Raw genomic sequence first — 13130 nt, 5'->3', positions numbered from 1 at the left:
TGGCTCCAAAACCAGAAAACAGAACCACGGAAGAGCATTTCACACAGCCTCACTCCTAAGGGAATAGCAGGCCCCCACTTGGTCCAGCTGTCACATCTCCCTTTCTCTGGGATGGGGGCTGGGAGAGGAAAGGGTAGGCACAGCAAGCTGAATGGTGACTCTGGGTACCCAGTTCATGGCCAGACTGACTCAGGGGATGGCAGAGGCAGCAGCTCAGCATGGACCACAGTTCGACCCCCACCACCAGTCCCCGTAAGTCACTGGGTGGGAAGGAGCACAGTTGGAGGCTATTTTTAAACCTGTAAAAGTAGAGCTTGCAATCAGGAGCCCTCTTGGCACACAACTCAACAAGCCCAGTGGCAGCCAAAAATAAGAAGTGGCAATCCTTAAATAAAACTCCTCCCCACCTGCCATGAGCATAGGGCAGGGACCACTGAAAAGTCACTTCTACCACCTGGCCAGGTGGGAGGCCTGCACACCTGGAGGCCCCAGGGCCCTGGTCTCCCAGGAAAGCCCTCCTCCCCTCTCCTCATCTGGACCTTTCTAGAAGCCAGAGCCCTGCCCTGCCAAGTTCAGTTCTTCCAGACTGACCAGAGGTTGGTGGTTTCTGAACTGGGTGAAGAAGCTCTCATACTTTCCATTGCTTCACCCTGTGGTCCAGGAGGTGGTGCAGTGGATAAACCATTGGATTCTCAACCATTGCTTCACCCTCTCCTCCCCTGGAGAAACGGCTCCTCATAGGAAATGCCTTGCTAAACCGGAAATGGTCCTCCACATCTCTCTCTGGCGGTGGTTATATGCTGCCAACTGTGGAGGTCACTCATGAAGGCTGCACAAACCACCAACAGCTGTGGGAGTCGGGTGGTAGCGCAGCGGCTAAGCGCAGGTGGCGCAAAGCACAAGGACCGGCGTAAGGATCCCGGTTCGAGCCCCCAGCTCCCCACCTGCAGGGGAGTCACTTCACAGGCGGTGAAGCAGGTCTGCAGGTGTCTATCTTTCTCTCCTCTCTGTCTTCCCCTCCTCTCTCCATTTCTCTCTGTCCTATGCAACAACGATGACATCAGTAACAAGAACAATAATAATAACACAACAATAAAACAACAAGGGCAACAAAAAGGGAAAATGAATAAATATTTAAAAAATTAAAAAAGGAAAGAAATAGAATCCCACCTGAGTTCCCACCCTGAACAGCTATTTTCAGGAACTGAGGATGGCCTTTGGGTACAAGGAGGAGAGCATTCTCTCACTGGCCCACTCTGATCTGTGCTCAGCCCCCATCGGCTGGCCTTCTCTGTCTAGCCCACACACTCAGGAACAGGTAGGGCGGGGAGCCAGCTCCCTTCTGTGCTCAAAGGTTGGACCTGGACCAGGAGGAGTCAGGGCTAAACACTCCAGTGAATAGATTTTCACCAGGCAGTGAATGTGAAATAGGAAATTCAAAGCTGGCCCAGTAGGTCAGGGATTTAACTGTTTTAGGAGTTGTCAATTTTATTTACTTTTTTTTTTTCAGACAAGTTTTCTAAAGTCTAAGGTGTCCAGTCTCATCTCAGCTGTCTTTCTTCATCTTCTGCTCACCCAATCTGTTTGTCCCTTTCCTGTCAGTCTGAGTCACCCATATGCTGGCCTCATGAGAAGGCAGGAACCGCTTCATAAGCACATCGCCGTGGACAGCTCTGCCCAGCCCAAACAGGGCAGAGCAAATTAGGCACCGGGCACATATCTTCTCAGCCCCACACAGCCCGACAAACCAGAGGCGCATAGTTTCAGTTCTCCGGAGGGAACTTTGTGGGTCCCAGGGGTGCCTGATCACCCTACTCCTTCCTGTCTCCTCTGGGACTTCCTGTCTCTTCTGGATGTTTCTAGCTGTGGGCTGCAGGCAGCCCTCCAGGTCTTTATGTTTTCAGAAGCCGTTGCTGGTGACAAAGGTCTCCCAGACCCTGCATCACTCAGAAGCTTCCCCCCTCCCCTGGGCCCCCTCTGTAAGTCTCAGCAGCCAGGGGCCCCTTCAGAACACCTTCTGCCTAGGTGCCTTCCCTCAGGAGGGAGAGAAGTAGCTCCTGGGCATTAGAGAACCACTGCCCACTGCCCACCACCACCACTTGCATCCACAGGGAAGCCACATGGGCCTAGAGACCCGGGGGGCTGCACAGCACATTCCTGCCACAATTCAGAGCCCACACTAAGTGGTCTTTGGACAGAGCCAAGATGCCCACACGCCCACTGTGGAGAATCCCACTCCCCCCCATGCGGCAGGTGAGCGTGAGCACCAGCCAACCTCACAGAGGCTGCGGCGGCCTGCGCTTGTGCTCAGGAGACAGTCACTCCGAAACACATCCGGGGCCAAGTGAAGATGAATGATGCTTTTGACTTACTGATGTGCTTCTCTAACAAACCTAAGAGCCTGGCCTCCATCATGAGCTGGAAGGTGTTCCAGGTTCACATTCTCCATCCCATGTCCTTTCTTTCTGAGCGCATTTGTCCTTGTCACTATTTAATAAATGAGGAGAGCCGCTGTGTACCAGCTATTCGAGAGGAATAACTGTCATCCACTTTCTGAAAGTACTGTGAGTAATTGAATGGGGCTTCACCACCGCCCACTTAGGCCCCTTACACATGGAGGAGCTCAGGCCCCAAATGGTAAAATGCCCCCAGTCTCTGGCTGAGTCTGGAAACAGAGTCTGTTCCAAACCTCGACCAAAGTCCCCCCACGCCCTCACCCCCTCGGCAATGCTTCATGCAGACCAGGGGGTGAAGCCAGCCCTCAGGCACAGGTAGAGAGGCGACCTGAATATTACTGTGGGTCCTGGGAGTGTGTTACATCTTTTCTTATGTACCAGGGTCCCTAGGTAGCGAGATGGGAGGGAGGGTGGAGGAAGAGGCAGGCTTTCCTTTGCAAATTCCCCATCCTAGCCACGCTTTCTGCAATCTCTTCCTCCATCTGCCAAGCTCTGACCACACTCAGCACTGTGCTTGGTGATCAGGATGTGAGTGAGGCCATGCAGAAATCTGGAGAGAACCACTTGCAACTACAGGGAGCAAACGGCAACTGGCGGGTTAGACCCAGCGACAAGGAGCTGAAGGGAACATGAAGCGCAGGCCTCTCCACTGCTGTTCTGGACAGGCTGGTAGACTCGGAGAAAGTGAGAATAAGTCATACTCATGGAAGCGGGGGGTCGGCAGAAAGAACATACACGCATGCTCTATAAAGCTTCAGTGAAAGGGTAGAGTGTGCACTGAACAGACCACTGGTCCTCTATAGGGATAAGCTGGGGGGAATGGAAAGAGAAACTCAATTTCTGTGAAAATACCCTGACTTTGAAACCATGTGAACATTTTTTTTTTTTTTGCTTCCAGGGTTTACTGCTGGGGCTCAATGCCTGCACAATGAATCCACTACTCCTGGAGACCATTTTTCCCACTTTGTTGCCCTTGTTGTGATTGCTGTTGTTGGGTAGGACAGAGAAGTGGAAAGAGGAGGGAAAGACAGAGAGAGAGGGGGAAAGAAAGACAAGACACCTGCAGACCTGTTTCATAGCTTGTGAAGTGACCCCCCGCCCCCACGCAGGTGGGGAGCTGGGGGCTCAAACCAGGACCCCTATGCTGACCCCTGCACTTTGCACTATGTGCGCTTAACCCACTGCACTACCATCTAGCCCCCACCATGTGAACAAAATTTTAGCTAACCGTAAAAACTTATTTGATTTTTGTTTTTAGTACCAGAGCAATGCATAGCTCTGGCTTATGGTGGTATAAGGGATTGAAGCTGGGAACTCAGAGCCTCGGGCATGAATGACTTTTTTCATAACCAATATGTTGTCTTCCCCTCTGGTTCGATTTGTGAAAGAACTCTACAGCACACACAGAGGACACAGTGACACCAGGGACCAAGGGCTATGACCTGCTAAGAACACAGCATTGCACCTGGGATGCTCCTCGGCAGAATCTCACCAGGAGGAGACGCCACCGCTGAGCTGCACTCTTCAGGAACCTCAAAGTCAGGATCACAAAGAAAGACTGAGCTGTCTTCGAGATTAAAGGGAGGTGGCAACTGAGTGTCACACGTGGTGTGGGACTTTCTTCTGCTACACAGGACATCAGTGGAACAAACAGTGAAACTTGGATGGTCTTAGATTAGATAAGTGTTGTAATAAAGCTGAAGTTCTAGCTGTGCTGTGGTTAGATAAGAGAAGACTCTTGCTTTAAGAAATATATACCGGGAGTCGGGCGGTAGCGCAGCGGGCTAAGCACATGTGGTGCAAAGCACAATGACCGGCGTAAGGATCCCGGTTCGAGCCCCCTGCTCCCCACCTGCAGGGGAGTCGCTTCACAGGCAGGGAAACAGGTCTGCAGGTGTCTTTCTCTCCTCATCTCTGTCTTCCGCTCCTCTCTCCATTTCTCCCTGTCCCATCCAGCAACGACGACATCAATAACAACAACAATAATTACAACAAGAAAAGAAGGGCAACAAAAGGGAATAAATAAATAAATATAAAAAAAAAAAAGGACATATATACCAAGGGTCAAGCTCAACCCCTGAAGCCACCAAAAGCCACCTGAACAGTGCCCTGGTAAAATGATAATAGTAGTAGTAGTAATAATAATGATGATGATGACTAGGGCCAGGACCTAGCTCACCTGATAGAAAGCTCAACTCACTAAGTGCAAGGACCCAGGTGTGAGTCCCAACCACCGTGGCAGAGCATCGTGCAAAGGGTACAGCTCATGAATAGTGGAGCAGTGCTTTGTCGCCTCTCTTTCCCCCTGTCCCTTTCTCTCTCACCCTCTATCTGGAGAAAAAAACAAACAAGAGTACACTGGGGGCAGCGGAATTGTGCAGGCATGGAGTCCAACAAGGCCCTAGACAGCACCGTGCCTACACATGACATCTCATAGCACAGAAAATAAGCAGCACAGGTGGGTGCAGGGCACGTGGGCGTGTTAGGCAGACAAGTACGGTTACATGTTAACCTTTGGGGAATATCTTGGCCAAAAATGATACAGGAATTCTTTGTAAAATTCTTGTAACTTCCGTGTAGGTCTGAAATTATGTCCAAACCAATTCCGAAAAACCAACAACAAAAAAGAAAAGAGATAAATTCAGTCTGTATGGAGCTGATGTCACGGCCATGAAGAGGCAAAGCCGCTTCCAGGTGACTGGATGCAGGTCCCTCCAGACACAGGCCCCGAAGACACGACTAGAAATGAGCCCAGGTGCGGTGGTTTCAGTATTTTTTTCTGAGACTGCTGTGCATATTGCTGGGGAATAAAACAAATGAGTAACTGCTGATGTTACTCATTTTTGCAGCGGGAAAGAGAGATTCAGGGATAAGTCTGATGAGCATAAGTTAAAGCCTCATGCTTGAGAGCAGAAACTTGAGCTACTTGTCTACCTGTGTCCACAGGAGCAAGGTCTACAATAGCCAGAAGGTGGAAGAAAACCAAGTGTCCCTGGCAGAGTGCTCCACACCCTCCATGAAGTGTGAGCCTGTCTTCACAGCAAAGGCGACTATGACAGCTGCTGCAATGCGGACGGGTCTTGAGGGCACTGTGCTCGGTGACAGGAGCCAGTCACCAAAGGACCCTCGCAGGAGGCTGCGAGAGAAGCCATCTTCACGGACACAAAGTGAACGGCAGACGCCGGGGGCTGGGGAGGGTGCAGGGCGGTGTTTTCTGACGGAAATATAACTTCAGTTGACAAGATGAAAGGAATGGTGAAGATTGATGGTGGTGATGACTACCCAGCATTAGCAATGTACTAAGCCCCACTTAACTGGACCCTTAAAAACAGTTATAATGCCAACTTTTATGTGTCTCATTACGATTTTCTTTTTTTCAAAAGAGCAGTTGTCCTGGATATGGATTTGAAATTATCTGAATATGAACTCCTGATGTCCTGGCCCTGCCCACTGGAAGGATCTAGGAACTACTACCAGGGGACAGCACCTGAGAATCTTATTCGGGCTCCGCACATTACCTTCCTCCCAAGGAGCAGCATGGGGGAAGAAGATGGTGGTGCACCTGGTTACGTGCACACATTACAGTGCTCAAGGACCTGGGTTCAAGCCCCTGGTCCCCACCTGTAGGGGGGAAGTTTCATAAGCGGTGAAGCAGTGCTGCAGGACTCTTTCACTCTCTCTCTCTCTCCCCCCCTCTCCCCCCCCCCTCTCCCCCTATCTCCCCCGTCTCCCTCCATTTTTCTCTCTCTATTCCACGTGTAGCGTGGTGGTCTGATGTCCTCGGTGAAGGACAGATGTGGACAGAACCCACAGGGAGACATAGGGGCAGCCACAAGTCAGAGAGTATGGACCTGGGTGGCTGATTCAAAGAATTACAAAAGAAAGGGGGGGGGTGGGGAGAGGGCCAGGCAGAGGCACACCCAGCTAAACACACATATCACCATGCACAAGGAGCCAGATTTGAACGACTGCTCCACACCTACAAGGGGGACAATTCACAAGCATTGAAGCAGGTCTGCAGGTGTCTCTTTCTCTCTTTCTACCTCCCCCTCCTCTCTTGATTTCTCTTTGTCCTATCAAATAAAACAAAGAAAAAGAAAAAAAATGGCTTATAGGAGCAGTGGGTTCCTAGTGCTGGCACTGAGCCCCAGTGGTAACCCTAGTGGAAATAAAAAAATTAAATTAAAATAATATATAATAATAATAATAATAGAGAGAGAGGAGGGGGCAGATGGACTACTAGGGGATCTGAGCTTCATTTAACTGCTATATGACGATACTCGGGGTGGGGGGGTATGATTTGCTTTTTAATTCTGACACCAGACTTGTGGCTTTTGTTTTAAAAACATAACTGGCTACCTATTGAAATATTTACAAATGAAACAAAAGGCTGTTTGCTGGAATTGGCTTCCAGAGACCCATGGGGGTCAGTGGGGGGTAGGAGGTGGAGGAGGGACTGTGGGGAAACCAGCAGGAAGTGGGCGCTTAAAGCTGACCGTGGCGCAGAAGAGGCTCGGGCGCTATGTGCCTGTTTCGGCATCTATTTGATATTTCCCATAGTTGAAAAGGAAGGCTCGTAACTGCCAACCCCAGGTTGTGGGAGCTGAACTCTGCACTTACACATGTGCTCCTGGGAGTAAGAGACGTGTCCTTATGGCAGATGCTGAGTGAGAACAGATGCTGAACATGGTTCCGAGGACCCAGAGCTGAGATGCCAAGCCAGGAGGTCTCTTCCCTGTTTCGCTTCTTTCTTTCTTTCTTTCTTTCTTTCTTTCTTTCTTTCTTTCTTTCTTTCTTTCTTTTATTTATTTTTATTTATTTATTTATTTATTTATTTATTGCCTCCAGGGTTATTGCTGGGGCTCAGTGCCTGCACCAGGAATCCACTGCTCCTGGAGGCCATTTTTTTCCCTTTTGTTGCCCTTGTTGTTTTATTGTTGTTGTGGTTATTACTATTGTTGTTGGATAGGACAGAGAGAAATGGAGAGAAGAGGGGAAGACAGAGAGGGGGAGAGAAAGATAGACACCTGCAGACCTGCTTCACTGTTCCTGAAGCGACCCCCCTGCAGGTGGGGAGCCAGGGACTCAAACCAGGATCCTTAAGCCAGTCCTTGCACTTTTGCGCCATGTGCACTTAACCTGCTGTGCTATCACCCGACACCTCCCCCTTTTTTGCCCCCAGGGTTATCTCTGGGGCTCGGTGCCTGCACTATGAATCCACTGCTCCTGGAGGCCAATTTTTTCCTTTGTTGCCCTTGCTGTTTATTGTTCCAGTTATTATTGTTGTTACTGCTGTCGTTACTGAATAGGACAGAGAGAAATCGAGAGAAACCAGGAAGACAGAGAGGGGGAGAGAAAGACAGACACCTGCAAACCTGCTTCACCACCTGTGAAGTGACCTTCTGCAGGTGGGAAGCCAGGGCTCGAACCAGGATCCTTACGTCGGTCCTTTCGCTTTCCGCCAAGTGCACTTAATCTACTGCGCTATCGCCAGGCCCCTTCTTCCCCATTTCTACACAGATCTGTGGGCCTTGGGGGAGGCACTGAGCATCCTGGCTGTCTCACCACACTGGCTAACAGGAGGCCTCATGGCTCCTATTCAATGCCCCTGCCAACCCCATCCCCTTTCATTCAACAAGTGGCTGCCCAATTCACAAGGTGCCACCTGCTGAGCCGAGGGCACGTTCATGGTGGAGGCCTTGAGCAGGGCCTACCCAAACAAAGGCACCTCTCTCTGCACAGAAGATCTGACCAGAGCTGGCCAAGCACCCACGGGACCCCTGCCACCCCATCTGGAAAAGCTTCTGAGGGAGGGCCGAGCAAGGACCAAGACTGCATGCACAGAGGGCTAGGACCTGCCCTGTGGCTGAGTGACCACCTGGGACTGGGTGAGGGGACCATGTTCCCCCGAGGTCAGCCAAGTGCCATTCCTCCAGGAAGGCTCTGGGCACACAAAGGGCGTTGTTTCTGGGTTCCTGTATTTATACCCCCAGAAGGGCCACTCACACCCTGGTGCGAGGTGTAACCATGCTGTCACACGTGGGGCAGTGCGTGTTGGGGGGGAGGGGGTAGGTTAATCTGCCTGATTTATACCCCTTACTCATCAGGGGCTGTGCTGGTCTAGTGACGTCCCCTAGCCCTTCAGGCCTCAGTTTCCTCCCCTATAGAGCAGAGAGGATATTGCGGGGAGGGGGGAGGCAGAGGGTATCAAAGGCAACATATCTAAATGAGTTTAAAGCAGTAAGATCTACGAAGCACAGTCCAATACCGGCTCCTCTGCTGTCGGTCCCCAGAGGGCAAAGCCCCAGCTGCAGAGGGCAGGTGCCGTGAGTGTGGCCCGTGGACAAACAGTGAGAGCCGCTTCCCTCCCTCCCTGAGGCAAAACTAACAAAGGAACAAAGATAACGTTTCAGATTCCTTTAAAAAGTCACCTAGTAAGTTCTGAGTGAACTTTTTTTTTTAATTTTTTTTAATATTTATTTATTTACTTCCTTTTGTTCCCCTTGCTGTTTTATTGTTGTAGTCATTATTGACGTCGTTGTTGTTGGGTAGTACAGAGAGAAATGGAGAGAGGAGGGGAAGACAGAGGGGGGAGAGAAAGACAGACACCTGCAGACCTGCTTCACTGCCTGTGAAGGGACTCCCCTGCAGGTGGGGAGCCGGGGGCTCGAACCGGGATCCTTATGCCGGTCCTTGTGCTTCGCGCCACCTACGCTTAACCCGCTGAGCCACTACCCGGCTCCCCTGAGTGAACTTTTTGTGTGTGTGTGTGTGTGTTAGTTGCTGAAAATTTACTGCTCAGGACCAACATTTTCAGAGAGAGAAAGACAGACACAGAGAAACAGGAGGAGACAGGGAAAGACACCAAAGCTGGTGGCGCAGCGGGTTAAGCGCAGGTGGCGCAAAGTGCAAGGACCGGCTTAAGGATCCCAGTTCGAGCCCCCGGCTCCCCACCTGCAGTGGAGTCACTTCACAGGTGGTGAAGCAGGTCTGCAGGTGTCTATCTTTCTCTCCCCCTCTGTCTTCCCCTCCTCTCTCCATTTCTCTCTGTCCTATCCAACAACAACATCAATAATAACTACAAAAATAAAACAAGGGCAACAAAAGGGAATAAATAAATAAATATACAAAAATTAAAAAAAGACACCAAAGCTGCCCCAGAGCAGTGGGTGCTGGGCACTAATCTAGGTCAGCTCAGCAGCATGGCAGAGCAGCCCCACCCCCAGCCATACCGCCAGCCCCCTGAATTATCTTTCAGAAACATACTAGCGTAGCAGAGTCACCCTAGTAATCAGGATGTTTGAGAACATTTGTTCTTCCCTGGGTGACATTCTTTTTGTAAGGCTACCACGTAGACCCAAGCTGCGTTTAGAACAGCAGCAGGAGAGTCACACCTGGGGGCCATGTGCTGGCTCCACCACGAGTCCAGTGAGGGCCATCACGGGTCCACCTGCCTGAGCTCCCAGCTGTACCTGTGCAAGCAGCAGCTCCTCCTCCCCTGCCGATACTCACGTAAAAAGTGTTTTTCCAATAACGCGATTTCCAGGTGACCTTTAATCTCATTTAATCGATCAAACTCTGTCCGGTTGAAGTCCTGGACTCCTGCAGCCATGATGAGGGTCCCTGGACCAGCCTGGAAGACAACCAGCAAGGGCTCAGAGGAGCATCGAGTGTCTACCTGACAGTCCTCTGAGGGGCCACATCTGGAAGGGCTGTCTTAAAACCCAGAGCAGCTCACCCTGGCTCCGCCTGCCAGTGGAAGGGACGTCTTAAACAGCACGGACATGCTTGGAGGCCCACTTTTATAAACAGTCAAGATAGCTGAGACCAGAAGCATGGCGCTACACCTCTTGGTGGTGACAGTACCCACCTTGGGCTGCAAAGGGAGGGGACCTTCCATGGGCACCTCTCAGTCACCCTTAGTTAGGACCTGCAGCAACAGGACACCCAGGAGGTAGGAAGTGTGGTGGGGGTCATGTGTAAGGCCAACAGGAACTGGTTCCTGAGGTGGGTGCATGCCAAACACAGGCCATCTGCTGTTCCACAGAGGGCCGATCAAAGCCATGGCCTGCCACCCCAGCACTCTGAGGGAAGGCTTGGGTTACGGCGGCTGTTGCTGCCAGGAGCCCAGGGGCTTGGCACAGTTAGAGCGTGGTGTCCTGCTGCCCAGGGAGAAAGGAGCGTGGTGTACCAGGCACAGCCAGCCTGGCACAGCAGCACCCGTGACCTCCACAACTCCCAAAGGGCAGGTCAGACCTGCTAGCCAGCGCCCAGGGCTGACTATACATGGCTGGGTAAGGCTCTAAGCCAGGAAAGTTACAGAGATACCCCCACCCCAGTCCTGGTGCCCATCCCCTCAGAGGAAGCCTCGTCTCAACAGACAAAGTCTCCACCAAGACAGTGGTTGAATAGCTACAATGGCCAGTCAGACAGATGCATGCATGCATGAATGGATGCATGAATGAATGAATGAATGAATGAATGAATGATATGGGAGAGAGGGAGAGAGGGAGAGCAGTAGAGAGAGAGAGAGAGCCAGGAAGCTAGGAACCACATGTGGTCACACATGCTGAGCCTAGATCCCATCATCTGAGTCCTGGTGCAGCTGCTCGGCCCGCTCAGCTAGAGCAGGGAAGGCCTTGCTTTCCTCGAAGATGAGCCTGTGTTGCTGTGAACATGACCTGTACAATAGGGACACACCCAACAGGACCCAGAGGACCAGCCGCCAAATTTACCGAGGGCAGACAGAGGCAAGTGCCTGGAAATTGAGCAGCCCTGCCTGACCGGGCAGAGCGCAGCCTGGCTCAGAGCAGTAAATTATTCATTCCCTCCAGGAGCGAGCTCTCCGAGCTCTCCGGCTGGCTCCACCAGAGGCATCAATAACACTGAGGGCTGGGGGGTGGGGAGAGCATTCCCAGGCCACACGTGCAATGAAGCCTGGCTCGGCTGCTTAGACAGGAAACCAAAAGGCCACCAGATTAGGGGGTCACCCTGGGGGGGGGGGGTCATTCATAACCGGTGCGCCCAGTGACATCTGGTCAAAAGGGCGGCCACAGAACCCACTGTGCCCCACCCTCAGGCAGGGACCCCTCAAGGTGGGGCTGCATGGCATCTCCAGTCTGAATAAAGGGTTTCTCTGATGGGCTTTGGGAACCGGCTCTGTGTGGGCGAGTAGGCCAAACTGGCTCAGCAGCAGTGGGGCCCGGTGACACCCTGTCACAGCAGGTGGACCGACCAAGCACCCAAGGGAAACAGGGAGGTTGCCAGCAGTGTCCCCTCACTCCTCAGAGCTTTGTCAACCACCTAGAAACCAGTGGGGAAGGAAAAGAAACACAGTCACTGGGCAAATCCTCAGCAGTTGCCCACTTCTGTGTCATCCCTGGCGCGCCGGGTGACAAACCGCTGGCAGTGAGGTGGGTGTGGAAAGGGTGGTAAGGAGAGGACAGAGGGGGCAGCAGCCCTGCTTGTCGGCTCAGCCTGGCAGGTCATGGCTGCCCATGTCTACACTCAGCTTGGTCCCCAAGGATGGGGGTAACTCCCAGCTCCCAAACAGGGATCTGGATCTGAGGTCAAGTGGAGAAGGGCCACCCAGATCCTGGAAGCCCATGGGGTACTCACAGGGTCCCTCAGCTCCTCACTGTCCCGGGGGGAGGTCCGAGGTATTTTGAGGGGTATTTCGTCTCCACACTCAGTGTCCGAGGCATTTGGAGACTCTGCTAGATCGAGAAAGTCATCTCTCTTGTGACCTCTGAACCTGATTTTGTCCAGCCTTCTTAGCATGTTCAGCACTGAGCCTCTGTGTTTCACCTTAACATGACGGTCAGAGTCCCTGTAAGAGAAGAAAAGGGGGGTCATTGCTGCCGGTCTCCAAAACACAGTGCCCCCCTCCCAGCCCCTACAGCTCCAGGCTCCAAGCCCCAGGCTACAGCCCTGCACTGAGGAACTCCCAGGGCTCCTCCTGGCATCCCATCACCCATGAACATGGCCCCTGAGCCCCTCCCCTGCTCCCCAGTAAAGCCAGTCCCCGTGTGCCCCACAGACAGGAGGAAGCCATTGCTCACAAGGCCTGGACCCTGCAGACGGATTGTAAAGACTGGCCAGCCTGTGCACAGGGTGGCCCTAGGGAGCAGAGGCTTGTGGGGGGCACAACATGCCAAGGGGAACAGGGCTGGCTGGCCACTCCTCCTAAGGTCTCCTAACCAACCACGGTGGAGGTGCTCACAGCTACAGCTCTGCAGGCTGCCCAGACGGCAAACCTCTGAAAACCACCACAATGCTCCATGGTGTGGGGGTGCTAGGGGCCCCTTGGGATTCTGAGAGTCCTGGATTCCTATCCTGCCTACCTGCCTGTCCCCAGGGTCACAGGCCAGACAGCTCCACCTGCCTGAACTGCCTTCCTGCAGTACCCAATGTGTTTCCCTGGCACAGACTCCAGACTGTGGGTACTTGTGGGCTGCTGACCGTCTCTCTGACCTGAAGCAGGGGCAGCCAAAGCCTGGCACAGGGTCACACTGAGAGACAGCACCATATGCTCACATGAAGGGCACGTCAAAGTCCAAATGGGCAGGTGTGCACTAAGTTAGAGACTCGAGGTGTCTGCTTCCCACTGTTCTACCCCAGTGTGGTCAGAAAACCCCAGCAACTCCCCAAAGCCCTAAGGGGCATGGCGTGAGT

The 13130-nt window shown here is 52.5% G+C and overlaps 1 protein-coding gene across 4 annotated transcripts in view; it reads right to left on the bottom strand.

The window, feature by feature from the left end:
* GRAMD4 (GRAM domain containing 4) overlaps window positions 1-13130 on the bottom strand; it is a 78739-nt gene that overhangs the window by 25887 nt on the left and 39722 nt on the right. For 2 of the 4 annotated variants that reach the window (XM_060188795.1, XM_060188794.1), the window contains exons 2-4: window positions 12264-12285; window positions 12075-12169; window positions 9969-10089 (exon numbers count right to left, since the gene is read on the bottom strand). Coding sequence is in view for 3 of the 4 variants with exons in the window: in XM_060188794.1 (XP_060044777.1) it covers window positions 9969-10068 (100 nt within the window). In the remaining variant the exon portion in view is untranslated. Of the gene's footprint in view, window positions 1-9968; window positions 10090-12074; window positions 12286-13130 lie in introns of all 4 variants that reach the window. The other 2 variants (XM_007522467.3, XM_060188793.1) reach the window with 1 other exon arrangement.

The sequence above is a fragment of the Erinaceus europaeus genome, chromosome 4 (assembly GCF_950295315.1).
Source record: "Erinaceus europaeus chromosome 4, mEriEur2.1, whole genome shotgun sequence".
Classification (NCBI taxonomy): domain Eukaryota; kingdom Metazoa; phylum Chordata; class Mammalia; order Eulipotyphla; family Erinaceidae; genus Erinaceus; species Erinaceus europaeus.
The sequence above is the reverse complement of the archived record's forward strand: the minus strand, read 5'-3'. Positions and strand labels throughout refer to the sequence as shown.